We start from the raw sequence: 20,569 nt of genomic DNA on the forward strand, positions 1-20,569 counted from the left end.
AATTATAACTAAAAGAAGAGGACAGTAAAGAGAAGGTACTTGGGATGCTCAGCAATCAGTCCGTCACACCTTTTCAAAATATTTGATTTCGTATTCCAGGATGATGCCGTTGGGTCGATCTGGCTCCTGCCAGGAAAGGGAGATGCTATTTTTAGTTATCTTCCCTTTTTTCACACTACTGACTGGAGAAGGTGCTGCAAGACAAGGAGAAAAACAGAACAGACAAAACGATGGTTAGTAAGATGGCCTGCCCCTTCTGAATTCAAACTCCCCAACACAACGTGATCCTTAGCTACTGCAGATCAGTGGGGGCTGTTTTCACCTGGGTGGTCTTTGCCCATTTTTAAAAATAAATAATCATGCTACCTACTGTCTGAATTAGAGCAGTAATGATTTCCCCCAGGTTAAGGGCTGAGTCCCTTAAAGGGTTTGTAATGAATGCCGGGGAGCTGCCTCATGCCACTGCTGGCGTTTCTGGAAACCTTTGGATTTCACTGTTTGTTGATTTACCTAAAACTTGAAACAGCATCTGATCAAATGGCAAGGAGAAATGACATTGAAGAGGAGGAACTTGCTCTGAACGAAGCAAGGCAGAGGTATAAAGCGGCATGACCCCAGAAAAAGCAGTGGACTCGCACAGATTTTCAGCAGCTGAGGATCTGACCAGCATCGCCCACCCGTGCAAAGCGCTAACATGAACTAATGTTACCCGCTTACACCTCGACCTTGTCTTTTCAAGCATTCTTCAAATACATCAACCCCATACCTTGTCTTTTCAAGCAACTTTTCACATGTGTCATGGAGCAGTATTACCACAACAGAATTACGTATCGATTACCTATTGCTTTCCTTTGGCTGCTTTGAAGGTGTGTGTTTTAGCGGGTACAGAAGCCCTGTGGTTATGTGGGCTCCTTAACTATTTGTTGCTTCTGTTTGTACACTAGCTAAAGTCCAGGCATCCTTCAGCCTCTCTTTCTGGGAGCACTGCACAGGATAGCAGGCCATTACGATCTTTATAATTCAATTGCTCTCCATAAATATCACCGGGGTGTTACAGAAGTTCACAGGGTGCTTGGGGAGGCCGTGGAATGAAAGCAGCTATACAGCTCTGCTTATTATTTTAAGATGCAGCCCTCAAAGGTTATCTGCCCTTTGCAGCACACATGTGCATAAGAAACAGGCTTGCTTCCTTGTTTTCAGTCTGATACTGCAGAGACTTTTCAAGGTTTTGTTTTGTTTTGTTTTTTACCATCCCTGCCAGCTCCCTGGTAAAAGTTGCTATGGGAAATGCAACCACAACACCCCAGTTATTTCATGCCAGAGATGAGGAAAGCAACACCATGTGAAAAGAAAATGGGATAGGAAAAAATTCATCGTGCCTAGTTTACTGGGCCCAGGCTCTTTATGTAGCTACAGAGGAAGAAAGAACAGCTTCCCCAGAGGAAAAGCAGCCCGTGCCTGGCCGAAAGCCTTCCAACCACCCTCTGGACAGGCCAGGTCTCAGCAAGGATTAGAGAAGGGCTGGGGAGACCGATGGCAAAGGCCTTTGTGGGAATACAGGGAAGTGAGCGTAAAGATCAGCAGCAAATGAATCCATTTTATTTCCCCAAATGTATTTGAAATTACAAAAAAAAAATTACTTCTCCTATAGGCAGGACTGGCTAATTATCATAATGCTCAAAAAAAGCCCCAAAGCAATTAAGTAAAATAAAGACAACAAACAAATTAAATTTGCCAAGTCTGATCTTCAGCCAGAAAGAGTAAGGGAACAGCTCCAGATGATTATCCCTGGAAACCCTGAAGGCTAGTAATGAGCTTTCTTGTTTTAACCAAGTTTTTGCATTTCAGCCTCTTTTCATTCCCAGCTTTTCTCGCTCCTGTTTACTAATCTCTCACCCACTTGGCTCTGGGAGGATCCTGAAAGGTGTTGGTCGTTTCCATATTGTTTGCTGCTGGAGAGCTGGCATCAGCTGCACGGACACGCTAGCTTTTGGGCTGTTCGTATACCACTGTGCTCACAACTGCTCCGCTGAGCAGGTAAAAACCACCTTGATTTGAATGATGATTGTGTTATTTATGTAAGCACCACATGGTGATCACCACCAATTTTTCATCCGCAAAAGTCACCTTACCCTCGAAACTAATGTCCTCCACAATTTCTTGGACTGTGTGAAGGTTAATAAGAAAACCACACAAAACTCAATCCACTAATCTGGAACAGGACATTCCATTAATTAGTCCACAAGCCTAAATGAGTGTTGTGCAGGAACATGCATGGCAAGATGAGTTGTGCCATGTGTGCACTGTCACATGTGTTAGCCCAGAGACGACACAGCGAGTAGTGAATTTGTTAAAATAGGATGAATTCCCCCACCTAATGCAAGGGAAGCTATGTGGTTTTCACACACATCAAAAAAGAAGTTGCACTTTGGGGTGGGGGTACCAAATAACAGGCAGTTCTGAATTCTGAATTCTACATCTCTATTTAAATAGAAGATACTGAGCACTTTTATCGTGAGCCACCTGGATGCCAGAGGGGGACAGAGCCACAAAAGAACCCAGGAAAATGGGCCTGCATCCCTCCGGGACTGTTCTCTGACACCCCGCAGACCTGCAACACCTACCCCAGGCTTGCCTAGCTGGCAGCAGAGGTCTGGTGCAATGGGAAAGTCGAAACTGAGCTTTAAACCTCTTCAAAGTGCCATTAGGAGACGCAAACCTGACAAGTACAGTGAAGGAAGACATCAAGCTGGGGAGATCCCAGCCCTCTCTTGTATCAAATGCCTCTCACGAAGGTGCAAACTGCAATCCTCAGCATCAGGAATGCCTGAGCAAATAACCAACCTTTTGTCTGCTTTACTGAGATCTCCTGAAGTGTTTGTAGGGCTGAGGCTCACAAGTGCATTAAAAACACAACAATGATGCAAGTGCTCCTGAATGCTTCAGCTGCTACAAAACCCTTCCCTGGGCTGCTCGGGGCAGTTCAGCTCTCTTCTTCATGGGCACAGCACAGCACGAAATGCACCACTGCCTGTCTGAAAGCGTCCTTCAGACTCCACACTCCCCTAAAACAGAGCTTCCTCTTTAAAAAACAGTGTGTGTTGCCACAGGCCTTCGCTTTGCTAGTTAGCAGATTCATGGAGTTAAATTTCTGGGTACGTAAGCCTCAAATGTTCAACTGCAGCTATGCAGAGTATTCTGCTCTACCGGGAAAAGAAAGGAAGATAAGGAAATGAGCAACCGAATTCTCAAAGTAAATTAGAAAAGGAGTAACTGTATCCTTTTTGAATCTCCTTCAAAAGAAGAGTTAAAGTGTAACCGTGAGATAAAGGCCAATTAAGTAAATTCAATAAATCCCAGTGGTGCTGGGATGATACGGCAACTACTCTGCATCCCCAACACAGGGAGAGTACAATGTTCCGAACCCAAGAAGGAAGGTATAAGTATTTTAGAGTTTTCTTTGTCAAACAAAATGTAATCCAATCCGGGCGAGCAGACAAAGCCTGCAATCATTCCATCTTAAAAGCCTGCAAGTGGATACTGTGCTATATGATCTCAGGAAAATAAAGGGATTACTTGAAACTTGCTTTTTAAAGGTCACTGCTTCTGCAAGGGCAGCATCCTTTTAATAGAAAGAAGCCAAGCCACTGAGAAGTTCCATTTGGGGTATAATGCATAAAAAAATAAATTGACGTAAGAGTCAAGACATGTAAAGCTGTAATCTCCTATGGTTTTATGCAAGCAGACAGAAGTCTTGTTCAAATCCCTGCCTTGACACTACAAAGAGTGGATGTACATAGTGAATTGTCTACATGTTGCTTTACAAATAACCTGCACACTTTACATTAATTTCTAAGCAAAACACTCAAAATCAAAGAGGGATATTACATCATTTATGTTTATGTTTGCCATCCATGAAAACAGCCATGCATGTGATGAAAGCAAACAGAAGATGTAACTAGGTGTGAAATTGCGAATGTACATTTTGCTTTCCTGAGACCAAAATTCATCAGGAAGCAAATAAAATGACAGACTGATTCTATTTTTTTTTTTTAATTTTGTTTCTATCATTTTTTAAGGAGAATAAGTGGCCATACCAAATAAATAAATTCAAGTCTCTGCAGAAGATGCATCATTAGTCACATTTGAATAACTGCAGGAGATGATTTCATGAGGAATAGACCTTTTAGGACATTCTTCCTCTGCAACCTTTGGTAATGAGCAACATTAGCACTGAATGAGCCATCCAGGCACCAAAAACAGTGTTTAGAAAATACTGTGGTGTGTCCCACTAACATCTAATAAACAATGATGCTTATGGGAATAAAATGTTAATTGTATTTTAAGAGAAACTAATGTTATCAGGTGAATGACCACTGCACCCAGATAAAACAAATAATCCAGTTTCTACATCTCATGGTCTATCTAATGCTCTCTCCAGTCCAATTATTTTTGCCATGGTATTTTTCACTCTGGCATAAACAACAGCTAATGGCTCCCCATCTAACCCTTACCCCCACAGTGTGCTTTTCCATTAACTAGTGGCTAAAACTGAGCACAAAATACTAGCTCGCATCACCCTCGCTGCAAAAAACAAGCCACCAGTCCAGGACCTTCAATCCAGCTTCCACTTGGGCCAGGACTGATGCTCACCAGCAGCAACCTGTGGAAGCCCAGGAGGAGATGCGGATTTACACGAGCAAAGACACCTCTCCTTCCTCTGGCTCTCCAGCTTTCTGTCTTTGCTGATGCCTCAGTCTCTTTTGGAAAGAACAAAGAGGAAGGACCCTGCCACTACCATCTCCACCCTGGCTGCCACCACGGTTCATAAGCATCTCTGCTATGGATTTTCATGTCTATTTTACATGCATTTGCAGTTTCTTTTAACCTGATTACATTCCCGTACGTGCAAGCATTTGGGATCTAACGCTTCAGACCCCTCAATAAACCTTGGGATTCCTCCCTCCAGCTGATGCCATGTTTCTTCTGCAGTCTGAGTTTATGCCAGGAGATTTAAAAGTCAAATTCATGCTGGTGATTAAATCAGTACCTTCACCTGTCATCATTTAAACAAATAGTTATGCTATCATTAACGCACACATAAGGCTAGGTTTAACTGAAGAAAATGAAAGCTGTATGTATTTGAAGAGTAGCCACAAGACAAGTAATTCAGGTTCCACTTCAAATGCCTGGTTTACCGAAATTTTTCACAGTTTCTAATTAGTGACATTAGTGATATTTTTCTCAGACCTTTGATGACTTCAGAGGTTGGAGCACCACCTGCATTATTCAAAGAACCACACTACAGGCACGGGAAACTGCAGAAGGCTTCAAGCAGGAGATTCATTTTAAACAAGGTACATACACTATATGTAGTAGAAACAAAAACTCTGTTTTGAAATTAATAGTGGCAAAAAGGAAGACAGGAAGACTTCCCCATATTGCCTCTTTGCACCTCTGTATAGAAACAATACGCTTTTAGAAAAGCTCAAAACCCAATGGCTCCCCAGGGGTACTTTTATTGCGGATATTCCACTTGGGTCAGAACTTAGCATTTAAATCATAACTTGAGTTTCATGCTTTTTTTTTTTTCATACTTTTAATATCCCAAGGTGAACCCCAGTTTGCCTGATAACGGGTTTAAAAACTCTTTGAGCCCTGAGGAAAAATAGTAATGAAACACTCCTGGCTAGTTACATGAACTGGACAGACCCCAGTTTGCAGCTGCTTGTAAGTATTTTTGCAAACCGGGTCCTGAAAATTAAAGGTCCCTAATGCCATTTCAATTCTGCCCGAGATCTTACGTGGGATTTCAACGATGCACAGGCCCTACACAGGGCAAGGAGTAAATTTTTTGCCACAGGATTAAATCTGAACACCTTGCAAAACACAAGACCAGTCTTAAAACACAGTTCAGGTATGGAAATCTTCCTCTCGAATGATTTTTGAAGGTATCCCTTGACTAAATGGAGAATTCGTGCAGGTTCTTTTCACACATCAAACATCAAAATAAGAACGCAATCTTCAAATTTCCTTGGCAAGAAATAGAGTATTTACTCACATCTTCTACCTCCCAAGAAGAACACCTGACGTAAATGCCAGGTCTCGGAACAATTCACAGTCTCTGTTTTGAACACGAAAACCTGAGACGCCTTGATGTATGCCTTAAAATCGCAGGGGTCATGCTGTCACATGGGGAGGGAAACCCAACTCAAACCCTTGACGGCCCTGACAAAAGGCAGGGCCCCGTTTTTGTAACACGAGTCTGTGGTTAACCAGCAACCAGATTTACCTCACACAAAAAGGGGCAATCTTTCAGGTGGTTCCCACCACGGTCCCGGAAAGATTAAAGGCAGCTCCTTGAGCACGACAGCAAAACGTGACTTGGGGCCTAAGCTGGTCATGGAGCTGAGGTGCTCCCAAACCTCCCTGCCGCCTCCCAGCTGGTTGCAACGTTGGTGGGTTTGTCCAAGGTTAAAGCCAAATTGCTGCCCAACTCTGTTTGGAGAGCATGTTGTTTCTTTGCCAAAGCTTTCCTCAAGTGATTTCTCACTAGACTTCTAGTCCTTGGACCTAAAATAACAGAAAAGTACCTCTGTTAAAGGCCGAGAGAGCAGGATGGATGCTGTGGTTTTGTGGACACTAATAACCTGAGGCCTTCAAGCAGCCTCACTACAGAAAAGTGCTCAGGGTTAGAAGGTAGAGAAAATGAGGAAAAAATAAAGTCAGTTCACAAGCATTGGAGAGATAACAGAAGCAATCTGCCTGCAATTTGCATTAGCATGGGGATTAGGCTTCATCTCTTACATCTGATCTGTGTTAACAGCTCAGTATATACGCCTAGCTGAGACTGGGGTTGCAATGAGCCAGTGAAGTCTACAGTTTGGGGATTTACTGGGACCAAATACCCTATTTCTTCTGTAATTCCCCCTGTGCTAGCACAAACTGAGTGTGTGTATGCATGTGCTAACGTGGGTAAGTAAAGCAGACTAGGATAAAACTGTAAAAATAAGAATTTTATAGAATCATCTAGGTTGGAAAAGACCTTCAAGATCACCCACGTTGACTGATTTTAGTGATAGATCCAGCTATGACACTGATTGGGTTTACAGTTCAGCACCACAAGCCACTGTGTTGACACTGATGATGAGTGAGTGCAGTAAAGATCCAGAGGAGAGAAAGAAAGGTATGTCTTGGGGTGGGCCGGCAGCTCCTTGGATGCTGTTGGCTAAGGAAGAACATCAGCCGCATCCTGCACTGCTGAAAATTTGGCCTCAGTTACTGAAAATCTGGTCCAAGTGTGTCAGGCTGTGATTCAAACTGATGCTTTTGGTGTCTATCTCCAAGCAGGAGCAGTGGGTGCTGGAACTGAAATGCCTTCATAGATCCAGCCTCTGTGACCTGGGGCACCCAAAAAAGCTTGAAGCAAGACAGGCATTGAGACAGAACCTCCTAAGTCACCAACCACCTCAGGTCCTGAGAGCATCACTGCTCCTCTCTGAGCACATCTTTACCTCATTCAAGGCTGCCTTTCCTCGGAGCATCTCCTGGAGGAGGTTGCAAGGAGAGCAGCAGCAAAAAGAAATACCACAGAAACCAAATAACTTCTGTTTAACAACTACTAGCTAACATCGACTTATCCACTCCTAAAGACCTATTTGCTTCTTGATGCAAATCTTTGTATGAACATGCAGGCCATGACACATTTAGTTAGTCCCATAAACTGTATTAAAAGAACATTAAAAGAACCAGCAAGACAACAGTGTTACTGCATGTACAAAATCACTGTTCAAATCCTCAATACCTTCACTTGTGTAATAAACATATAGCCATAAAAGTTTATCCAAACTGATTACTGATTATTGATGTTTAGGTTGTGAGGACAGTAGAACGCGCAGCTTTAAATCACTTACAGCTTTAGAATGTTCCCATTCACAGCTTTAAAACACTCACATCTTTTCCTCTTAATCAAAAGATGGTGTTAACCGTACAAAAGCAGCATTCAACAGGTGCTCTTCAAAGGACAGCAGGTGCAGTCACTGAGAGCTTTGCTGTTCACGTCAATGTAACAGGCTGTTCAGCTTTCCCATATCATCAGAGGGAACCGAGCAGATTCAGGGCAGAGCTTACAGGCCAACTGCTTTTTCCGTGCTAACACTTTACTGAACTGATCAGCATGAAAGGAGCACTTAGGGACCCCATTGTGGGCTCAGTGGTAACGGGCATTGCACCCATGCAGAACAGAACAGCCTTCCCGCTCTAGCATCCTTGGTTACATTCATATCCAAAGACAACACACACATCTGGCGGCGCCTGTGATTTCAGAATGGAAGGCAAAAGGTTGCTAAGAGTCACTGAAGTGCTTACCTTTGTGGGGGTGGGCTCACTCCTACCCAGCCCCTTACGCGATACAAAGGATAGTCTGGCTTCTCCGCTACAGAGTCCCAAGATCGCTCCTTACCCAGGGCCCACACTGGAGCCTCAGGAGAAAAATCAGGTAGACCAACTTCCAGCACTCCTTTCTGCATGCCCCACTGCTGACTGTACAAACCTTTCTAAAACCACTGCTTTTACGAAGAAAAAAAAAAACACAACACAAATAACTGCTAAAACATTTACCTTAATGAAACTAAACCATGGCACAGCTATGGCATGTTGCAATCGCAACAGGATTACTCACAGGTATCACAGGATCCGAGCAGTAAATTACAGATCCTTAGGGGTAAAGAATACTTTCTCTTTCCTCATGTGCACACCACATTGTACAAAACAGAGCCAGCATATTTAATGGAATTTATGATATATCAAAGCCTCCTCCAAACACTAAATAATCTTTAGTTTTAAGTCTCTTAGTCTTAAGACTCTTAAGAAAGCATGTGATTTCAAAAAATAAATTGGATTCTTGCCATTTGCCTTCTGTTTACCAAGTTGCACAGACCAAATTTCAGCCCCCTGAAATTACAGATGCAAGATGTACTCTTAAACAAGGAGTGAAAGCTACCCACTGATTCACACAACTTGCAGGATCGGGCCTTTAGGGAAATATGACCAGATACCATGAGAGAAAATCACAGGTGATAGGAACTCCCTGGCTATCGTACAAATTGTAAATGAGAATTCTGCTTAAAAAAAATTGGTAATTGGGAATTTACTTACTGCATTGGCAGTAGCTTATCTCCAGATAGCGCAAGCTAACAAATATGGTCATGGAAATGCACACTGTTGGGGTATACAGGAGTGAGAATGTGCTGGCAGTCCAGTTGTCAAGAGAAACCCTCCATACTGCTGCTATTTTCATTTCCCATGTGATTTCCAAGATGACTTATCATAGACAATTGCACAATACTAAGCACAATGACCTCAAGGGAGGACAAGTATTGCCTCCAGCTTTTTCGCACAACAAATACATTCAGTGCCTTATCAGGAACACCAGCTCATCCCAAAAAAGCAAGAATTTTAAGGACTAGCTATTATAAAGAAGGCTACTGGCTATTATAATGAAGGCTACAAGGAGCACCATGCTCTGCAACAGCCCAGGTATTTTTTTTTGCCCTTGAAACCTGAATGCTTGCAAACACCCACCCATATTTGGCAGGGACTCCAAAGCCAGAGTCATAGGCAGAGTTGTGCAAAATCCGCTTCATAAAGCTACATACAGTTAAAATAAAATAAAATAAAAAATAATAATAATAAAAAAAGGTCTAACAAGACTTGCCAAGGCCAAAATTTACTGTTTGGAAAACTTCTAATTGCTAAGCTCAGCATATGTTCACTTGTACTTACACCAACATCAGCAGTAAGCCCTGCCCAGGCGGTCCCAAATAGGCTGTAATTTACCCCTGACCCTGGGAAGAGAGAGGGAGACATTAGGGCTCAGGAAAACGTCTCTGTTGCCTCTAGCAGGTGAGGACTGAGAAAGAGCCGAGACAAAGGGCCTCAAGAGCCAGGAAGAGGCAAGAAGCCCAAATTTCACAGCCTGCAACCATCTCTGGCTAAAGGACATACTCATGATGGGAGCATGATATGATGATGTGGACTTACCCCACAGAAAGGCTGCATTTAAACCATGGTGAAACACTACTGTTGGGTCATGGTATCCCTTGGGGAACATTTACCTATGGGGTGCAGATCCATGGGGTATTGCAATACCTCTGGTTTTGTTTTTTGTGGTTTTTTGTGCTTTTTTTTTTTTTTTCCTAGGGCTTCTGGATGTTAAGATGTTAAGCCTTTCTCAAAGCTGGGGAACACTTTATGGTTAAGACCAGAGCCAGATTCCTTCGTGCCACAGAATAGCTGTAATTTCCCTATATTCCATTAGTGGTTTAGCTGTGAAGCCTAAGAATAAATACTATTGATTCACAACACTTATTAGAAATTCACTCCCAGCAAGGTGATAAGGACTCCAGCTCTGATCCATCAAAGTGCTTTGGGAAAATGCTTAACTTTAAGCGCATGAGTCCTAACACTGCTGTCAGCACTTTGCTGGATCATAGCCACAGGGCTCAGCATTTTGCAGCAGAATCCTCATTATTGAGTGCATTTATCAGGTTAGCTTCCAGCACACATAACAGCCCCTCTCCTATCATCAGTAGCCTAATATCTTATTTGCATTTAAGCAAAAGCTTCCTTTTAAAAATCATGGGCCATTAAAAACAAAACAAAACCCCAGTTCCTGAATAAAATGCATAAAACGTACGTGTTCCTGCTCCCTACCATCACTCACCTTCTTAATTCTGAGATTGGCTCCTTCCTTCATACAAGACTTGCTGCACCCTTCTCCCTGCTGCTATGAAACTCTAAACCCGGTAAATTCACCAAAGGCAAGGACCATTTTTAAACTCCGTGGGAAATTTCCTTCTCTGCCAAGCCTGCCACTCTGTATGATACACCAATCAGTCTTGCTGATGAATTCTAATATTAAAGCCAAATTACTAAGCACTCCAGCGGAATCAGGGGCAGCCAAATAAATTCCTTATGTTTCCACTTGAAGAACAGCGACTGATGAGGTGCAGCAGGTCAGAGGGAAGAATAGAGGGAAAGTCCTTCACTCCCATGGGTAGCTAGTTTTGGATTTCTCGCGGTACTCATTCTCCTCTATCTCGCTCTTCTCTCGTGCCTCATTTATACATGGGAGAAAAGCACAAGCTCATCACCTTCAACTGGACCCTGATCTGGCCACAGCTTTGCAAACCACGATCCAGACCTTCTCCATAAGCAAGCTCTCCAGAAAGCTTGAAATAAAGTAAGTTATATAGGAACAAAAATCTCAAATAATTAAGTAGTAAAAAGTCAAGGTGACTAGAGCTGAAATTAAAAGGTTTTTATACCTGTGACCTATAAATCCACACCCACCCCACTCTTGCCAGCAGGTCTCTGTCCTGCTTGGTTTCAGACTAACAGCAGCTTTCTGGATCAGGGCAAGTGCTGCCCAGTCTGTTATTCTTTATAAAGGAAATGGCAGACAGAGATAAAATCCAACAGATCTCGTTCTTCCTGCCATACCAGCTGTTCTGCCGAGTTGTTTGGCACTTCAGTGTGACCACGGGCACCTGTCTGCCCTAAAACCTCAGGTTCCAAGCACTGAAATGAAGCTAACTAGCAAATTCAGTGCATATCTGGTGTTCAGTGTATATCAAGTGTTCAATTCAGTGCACTACAGGTGTTCATCCAATCTTCCAATCTTCACCCCCATCAAAATGAGCAGTTGTACCTACGGCAGTACCTGGTGATCTGCAAGAACTATCCAGTGCTCTTGCTGCCCAAGGGTAGGCATTTCCTCCCGTTGCAGAGTCTCTGAAAAATCCAGTGAAATAGGGAAGTTTGCAATGCCCCTTTGGAAGGAAGGAAGAATATCTCCAGCATGAACCTAGGGCTTCCCAGGAGGCAGAGAAATGATTTATCGGGTCCTTAGGGAGAAACAAAATCCTCAAGGGAGTTGGCGGCTACCTACTGTGCTGCGTGTTGAATGCTCCGTGTTAGGAAAAATGTGCTTCATTTTGAGAGAATCCAGCGGGGAACTGAAGAACAAACATGAGCTATGAGCAGAGACAAAGAAGCAGAGCTGCTCGCTCCTGAAGAAAAAGGACTGAAGGAGAACATGAGTCTCCAAGTAAGTAAAAGGCTGCTGTCTCTGGAGCAAGACAGGCATAGAATTAAATTTAGGAAAAGCTTTCTAAGGAGAAAAATAACGAAGAACCGACAAAACAACAAAATACTGAGAACCTGTGGCATCTGTCTTCGGAGGTTTGTAAGCAGGTTAGATGAGCACGTTCTGAGATCCTTCCAGACACACAGCTTTACAAAGGCAGTTGGGCATCATAAGGTGAGTGACAAAAACAAAATGGATTTTGAAAGGCAGAAATTTGGGAGACGTGCATTTCGTGCCATTTACCAGCCTGCAAGTTTGTGCCAGGAGATGTAAGGAGAAAATCTGAACTGTTGAAAGCGGCTGGCCATACAAAAGGATGGCACTGTGATAAAAGCATCAGACCAGAGGAGATAATACTCTGCTTTCTGGCTCTGCCAGAGACTCGTAGCATGGCCATGGGTAAGTCACTTCATCTTCGCTGCTGTTATCTGTGCAATGAAGATAATGATAATTCCTTTATCTAGTTTGACTTGAGGGGCAGGAACTAGCTATTCAGATGCTGCCAGCACAATCTTCGCTTTGGCCTGCAGGCACTGCTGTAAGGCAAATAAAGAAAAGAAGGAATACCTGCAAGCATTACTCCCGGCAGCCAGCTTATTCTATTTAAATCACAAGCAACTTGGCAACACCATGCTGAGCTCAAGTGTGGAACAAAAACCCTACACGAGTGACAAAAAGTAAAATTACAGAGAAATTTGCGTTAAAGGCTTAATTTTCATAATTTAATAACTCTCTCCAACTTGTGTCTCCAAGTAGAAGCACGAGCTGTACGTTTAAAGATGAGCACTGGGCAAATTGCTTTGCTGAGGCGAAGCTGCAGAGACCATGACCAGGCGACACAAAGCCCAGGCTGAACATCGGTGTTTTGAATGGGATAGGGGCTGCAGTGTATGGGAAGCAAGGCTCCTGGCTCTCCCACTCTGAAGGGCAATAGCTTCCTGCACATAACAAATACAGGCTCTCTTCTGACAAAACATGGCAGGCTTTTTTGGTGCGGTTGGTTTCTGAAGGTGTTAAAAAGCATTTAGAGACAAACTCAAGAATAATCCAGAAACAGCTTTAAGTCAAAACATTGCTGATGTGAAAACTCAATTTACTGACCACACAGGGACTCTGCTCTGATTTTTCACCCCTACTGCTGACAGGTTATGTCCTAACCACCCTCCTACTCAGTTGTGTCACCACTGATTCCTCTGTTCAGAGCAACACCGAAGAAACATTAAAACAGTCCAAGCACCAACCTGTGGGATTCCCATGACGAAGGCAAATGGTCCCAACAGATTTTAAATGTTTTGAATTGTAGCTGTGTATAAGAAGCATAAATGGACACATCTTTAGCAGCCCTCCAGCATCAGCAGAACTGTGGTCAACAAGCAGGTTTCTGCCTGCAACACACTGCTTAATGCCATTTGAATTAGTTGGTGCCTTGATCTGGTGATCCTCCTGCTGTAGTATTTTTCACTGCTTTGTGGATGTGACTGATCAAATATCAGGCAAGGTATCTGCACACGGGATAGCACAGCAAGAATTTTATGCCTGTTTTGGCTTGCATTTCAGATAGCTCTGCTTTCTAAAGCATCAAGGGAAAAAATAAGCCATAAATCCACATTTTAGATCCATTCATTTCCTGGCTGCGAAATGCAGGGACTGGCTTCGTTATTGCTAGATATGGCTAGAAAGAGGCTTACAGGAACCAAGCAACTTACTGCTTCAGAGTAATCGTTTGTGAAGCTGCACTCCCACATATATCTTGAGGCTTTGATGACCTCTTCTCACCCAGCATTCCCACAAACTCATTAAGGAAAGATGGAGATGAGACAAGTCTCCCTGCATCCAGATTCCTCTGCTTGCTCATGACCACTGTAATAGGGTTGTAGATAAGTTTTTGGCAAGATTACACTGCTTATGCTCATTACTCACCTCCTCTCAGCTTTGTAATTGCTAGAAAAGGCAATTTCAACATGATCAGCCACTGGGGGTTCCTCCCTCAGATCAGCTTCTTGGCTCTTTCTCTGACTTGGACCAGAGGATGCCTTGGATAGCCCTAAGCAAGTGCCCACTTCTTCCAACTCTCATCTTCATCCCTATTCATTGTGTGGGCTAGAGCATCAAAAAGCACAAATATCAGCTGCTCAGAGGCATTCGCCTGCCTCCTTCACAGGTCTGTGATGATGTCAGCTCCCACTAGCTCATGGAAAAAAGTATTTCAGTGCACCACTGAGGGCTACCACCCAGGTACAGGTAGACGTTCATTAAGATTTTCCTTCAGACAAGGTCTTTAGGACTGTCACACAAGATCAGGGCTGTCATCTCAAGATCAAACCTGTACAACAGTTTGTCTGCATAGGGTCAGGGCTTGGAGATACTTAGAAAAGCCAGAAACGGAGCTGTACAGGTTTGGTTGCTATTCTATTCCAGGACATCGCCTATCAGGATGACTTTCTTCTCCTTAAATGTGCCCTGTATAAATGTGAGGGAACAGTAAATGGCATTAAAAATCTGAATGATGAATGCTATGCATCGGGCAGGATGATTAAATAACGAAGTGTAGTTACAGGGGTATATTCACTTCTCTGCTTTCTGACACAATAATTGATCATCCCTAATCTATGGTATAAACAAAACAGAGATTAACTTCTCTCACAATTCAGCTTCTATTCTCCTTTGTTTATTCCCTCTTTTATACAAGGGGAAAGCCCATTAACTAGCTCTAACTGTTCTTAATTCAGCAGTATTGAAAACTGCATCCTAACAATGCGTGTAATTGATCCTGTTTTTACAGGACTGCCTTCCAAGCACTAGGAAGGGTGAAGAATTTGGGTTACCAAAGTCACTGCAATGAATGCCAGAATAACGAAGACTTGGCCTTGTATTGGGATTCACTTACAGTGAAGTACTCAAATGTTGTTAAAGTGCCCCCCAAAATGAGAAGTACCCTAAGAGAGCTAAACACAGTTAAGCAGGCTTAACGAAAGGAGCAATATTTAAAACAGTTTAATTAAAACTCTGTACAAATATGCTGAACTCAACCAGAACATGTCTGACATTCATTTATCTTGAATTAGTAAGCTTATAGGCAGCAGGTGAACCAAGATAATCAGTTTTAAATAACATCCCTAGATTTTAAACTGGAACAGATAATTTAGCCCTCCCATGAAACAATACTGAGTTTTCATCTTCCTTTAAACCAGTAACAATTCATCCCTGGGGACAGCTTACCCAACCTCACCACACTGTGACTTGCCGGGGTATTGCCCATCTTGCCCTACATTATTAATTAGAAATGCACATTTATACCTAATAGCAGTGTCTGCTTGGGCAAACGAAGGGCACAATATGGAAAAATGGGATAACCTTTATTAAAAAAAGGACATGTTAAGAGATAACTGTTCTAGAAATCAGTACTGAAGACAAAAAATGTAAAGATTCTTTTCAGTTCAACATTTACCTCCTGGGAACCTGAAAAATAAACTAAAAAGTGACACACACGCACAGTTCCATGAGTCATCATCCAAAAATCAAGAATAGCCTCAACTAAGGATGTAAGTTTCAAGCTTTTTTTTTTTTTTTTTTTTTTTAAAGTTGAATGTCCCTTGAAGACTGTCAGTGAATTTCCAAGCAATTTGGCAACATTTATAAGTCCATGAAATTGAAAACAGACTGATCTTAAAAAGCCTGTAGATACTGAACTATTGCATCTGATCAGCGTGAGCTATCCACATGCATTTTTACACTATATAACTCTGCTGTGTAGAGGACTCAGCTCCATGGCCTATCCTCGCATGGGCCTTTTTCTACCAGTGATGAATGTATCAGAGAAAAGTAGAAATACATTTTTCTCGGTGTTATCGTCCATTCAAAACGTTACTTAGACAGGAAAAAATATCCCATCCAGTCATACAGCTGCCAAGCAACTGCTCGCAAAGACGTGTATTACTTCGTACAGTATGCAAACACTTTATGTATTGTACTCCAACCAAAATTACTCAAGCTGTTAATGCCTTTCAAACCTCTTATGGATTGTTCTGATAAGAACTTTGTATTACTTACCTCTTTCTCCTGCTAAATGAAAGGCATTCTGACCATGTAGGCACACCTTACCTTGTACGTCAAGGAAGATATCGCTATCACCCTTTGCGTGGTTTCCAGTGGTCACTTAGTGTTGCATCTGCTGCAGAAATACGAACTGTAAGTTCCTACCTGCATCATCTGGGTGCAGCTTTCCTTCTAAAGCAGCTGGAGCTAGCTGCCATCCTATTGTTTATTCTGAGTATTGCCTTTAAAGGCTGGATGTGACATTTAAAAGGGCCATTAAGTGCCCACGTCCTCTCTCGACCATGAATCTTGTCTAACAGCAGTATATTATTATCTCAGTGATCTAATTCTTAAGATTATCTCTTTACTGACAAGAGTCAGGATGGTCACTATGATAAGCTCTGGGAACCCAAAAATATCTCAGTCACTGACCCAATAATCAACCTCTCCACTTCATATGTCAAATCATATACTAAGACTACATACTGAATGACTTGGAAAAAGAATTCTCAGAAAGTAGTTGCAAAACTTTGCAAGACATTACATTGTTAAAAGAATATAAAAATCATTATACTTTCATGCACCACAGTAGCTTGCTTTCTCAACACACCGAAGGGGGAAAAAAAAATTAAAAAAAATATGTTGAGAGCCAAAATTTCAAGGACGGCCCCAAACAGAAATGCAAGCTGCAGTTGTGCACACATTTTGAGGAACAAGCAGAAAGATTCAAATCTACCCAAGATGTCAAGCTGTACCTTGCATTCCTCTGCATAAAAGGCTTTACTCATCAACGTAGAATTATAGAAACACAGGGTTGGAAAGGACCTACAAGATCATTTAGTCCAACTGTCCTCCTATCATCAATACTACTCACTAAGCTACTAAATCACATCTCGACTAAATCTCATATCGATTATACCTCAAACATCTTCAGAAGTAGCTTCTATGCAACTAAGACAAGAATTTGATCCACTAAGGAATTGGGAAATGTAATATAATACAGCCCCCCAGGTGCTGTACTAGCCAAAGCACTGAATGAAACATTCCCCCAAAGGCCACCCAAACCTATGGTCAGCTGCAAAAAATCATCCTTCTGTTTTGGAAGAGATCACACGGATGGTCTTATACCATGGGGCAGCCTTCATCGGGAAGGACTTGGCTGTACACTGACATTCAATCAGTAACGGTGTATTCATGTGTTGAGAACTAAAAAGTAGGCAGGAACCATGGAGGGAAGGAGGAGAGGACACAACTGAATGATGTCAAGTTTACAGCCTAACCCCAACCCCAGTGAAACACGGTGCCACCAGACCCTGTTGACTTCTGATCTTTTCCCAGCCCTGCTGCTGAACTGCTGCACGACCGCGGGCAAATTGCTTCGCTTTTTCTCTCCCTACCTGTAAAGCACGCGGGAAGGACATTCACGTTCCTCGCAGAGCACGGTGAGGTTCACGGTGAGCATATTCTACTAAAGCACATCCAACCTCATCTTTGGCAGCAGCTGTAGGCCTGTGGCCGAAACAGTCCATCCAGAGACCCTCCCTGTCCATTCCTTCCCAAACACATTTAATTGAAAAGCCCACGGTGCTGCTGCGCTGCTAATGATGATCTGTTATTGAAAAGCCTCCTTTCCTGGCAAGTTGCTTCTGTCTTCTTCCTAGCTGTGATTTCCACTCTTATTTCTATAACAAGCTGAGTCTACCTATACTTTGGTGGGCTGACCAGAAAACATGCTTAATCCCTAACAACAATTTTCTCACTTAATGTGGCAGAGTCCTGTGCTTGTCACGTGTGGCTGGAATTATATCGCAGGCATGCCTCTTCCAGGTTGCTCCCGGGAGCCCAGGTTTCTCTCTGCTGATGCTGGCACACACAAATACCCTGCTCAACAGCCAGAGCTCACGCTGAAATGAACACTGCTCTCTCCTGTCCCTCACCAATTCTTCCCTTTTGTTTGCGTGCACAAAACATGCAGCGGTGACTGCTGCAGCCAGCAATAGGGAAACCTCTTGAAAGGGATAAATATCAGGGTCCGCAATGTTGTTGTACCTGGGCTATGGGAAACATCTGCTGCCTTTCTGAGCTCTCTCCTACCACTCGACTGTACAACTGCACGGTGACGGGAACATCTCTCTGACAGGCTCTTAAGTATCCTAAACTAGATTAATCTATGTGCAGCATGCAGCAAAGCTATAGATGCCTCTTAATGGTTTGCAGTGCCAGTTCCCATGATAAATATACACATCCTACATGCAATTATGCCTGTTTCTTAATAGCATTAAGATGGCTCCAAGATACTAATTACCAAATAAGAACTTTGCAATTACACTCCATCATACCTTATTCCTGACATAGCTGCTTTTAAATAAACAAGGATTAAGGTTTTGACAGGAACAAAGAAAAGGAAGTTTCTCTGATCTGCTTAACTTGAGTGTGATCATGGAATTAAAGAAGTCAAGAGCAACAATTTCTACCCACCTGGAAGCACTGCCAGGGATTCACTGCAGCTATTTCACCACTCCTAAGAACTGCTGTTAGTCCTTCTATTAATCAGAGGGAGGACTGATGTTATCTAAGTGAAAGCAATCTCACTAGCTAATTCCTGCTGCTCTCCAGCTAGAATTTCAGCGTGTCATGAACTGTTTGCAGTCTTACTTTTACTTTAATTAGCAATACTGCACTATCCAAGGTATTCCCTGTACCTAGCACTGACATCATGAGATAAAATGAACCTCGTACCTACAATGGGTGTCGACAACATACCGGCAAACACCTTGCATCTACGAGTAAAAAGTACAGAAAAGCTTATTTCCAAGGCATGCAACAGGGATATCCTAAGACGGGACGTGTCAAAGCCGCTCAAACTTGGAGGTATTACTTTCCAACAAACTAAACAGCAAAGCCCCTTGCTGACTAAAGTGGGAAGAGAACAAAGCCAGCGCTGAGCAATTTTAGAGATCTCCTTTCAGCATTACTTCCTGACGTTAAAATAACCAGACATCGTGGTCACCTGGGTAAGAAGCCAACTGGGGGAGATTATAACACTGGTAATCTGAAAGTGTGGGAATTTGTAGCACTAAACACAACGTGAAAGGATGCAGTAATGATAGCAATATTTTTACGCCGTTCATGCGAGTACAGAGACAAATGTTGCGATCTGTCTCTGCCTGCCTTTTCTGGAGTGCTGTTTTACGACACAGTTAATGATTTGGCAAAAAGTAATAGCCTTGTAGTGCAGCTATTGCAAATGATCTTTCTCTTGCATCTTTGAAGATGAATAACGGAAGCCTGTGTTTGACCCTTTTATGAGCATTTTGCTTGTGGTGGGAGGAGGAAGGGAGGAGGAATAAACACCTAAAAATAGAAGTGTGCAAGTGATGCTATGATGTACAGCTACCTTGTTTACCATTATCCTTAGCCACAGATTTATCACCTTGCTCTTAACACAAGCTGTACATCTTTTTCCTTTTTTTTCCTTCCCTTCTAATTGCAACTCAGTCTGTGAAATGTAATTAAAGCACTCATAAATACTGCCAGCGAGTGCACCTTTTTCTTCCAAGTAACTACCAACATCTTCAAGAAGACCTCATCAGCCCCTCGCAGAATATAGACTAATATATCTTCTCGCACACCATTCAGGATCGGGAAGTCAATCTTCCCACCTTCCACATAATTAAAGTCACCCACATTATGCTTTTCCTTTGCCACTCCCTCCCCTTCTCCAACACATGTATCACCCTGTCATCAGCTCCTTCCTTTCATCTGATTTATTCACTTTCTAATCACTGAACAAAATCCAGCCCTTTCAAAAAGAGCTGATGTGGTCCTAGGCAGAGCTGGCACGAGGCTTCCTTTCTCTTGCCTCCTCCCATCCCATATTAAAAGAAGGTGCTTTTAACTCTCCTTTAAGGGGATTATTTCCTGCAATCTAACAGTTTATTCATGCCTTCAAGTGAAAAAATACCCTCTTCCATTCAAGGTAAATGACTGAGACACTAACAATGAAATTCAATGGTACTTCAAAGACTCCTTTGGGCCCTAAAGGTTGTGTGGGGCTGCCAGGGGACTGAATGAAGCCCGGTTAACCAAACAGGTGGTTTCATTTGCTCTGTGAAAAATAGCTGCTGCTTCTCCTGGAGAGGAAAACACTCCCGACTCGGCCAAATGGCAGCTATAAAAACGTCTGACTCGAGGCACCTCTGAGGTTTTCAAGCACTCACCTGGCAAAGGGAGAAGGCAGCTGCTGCACGTGCTGGAGCACTCCTCCAGAAGACGTAGCACTAAAATCTTCCCTTCCGTGGAAAAGGGCAGAGGTGACAACCATGGGACTGACCTTCCAGGGTCGATGGCTTAGGAGTGACATGGTGCGCCCCATCCCTGTGAGTA

At 42.9% G+C, this 20,569-nt stretch overlaps 1 protein-coding gene across 1 annotated transcript in view; it reads right to left on the minus strand.

The window, feature by feature from the left end:
* EPHA5 (EPH receptor A5) overlaps positions 1–20,569 on the minus strand; it is a 198,413-nt gene that overhangs the window by 53,475 nt on the left and 124,369 nt on the right. The window contains 1 exon segment of the mRNA XM_040555646.1: positions 70–194. Within this exon segment, the coding sequence (XP_040411580.1) occupies positions 70–194 (125 nt within the window).

This window comes from Cygnus olor, chromosome 4, assembly GCF_009769625.2.
Source record: "Cygnus olor isolate bCygOlo1 chromosome 4, bCygOlo1.pri.v2, whole genome shotgun sequence".
Lineage (NCBI taxonomy): Eukaryota > Metazoa > Chordata > Aves > Anseriformes > Anatidae > Cygnus > Cygnus olor.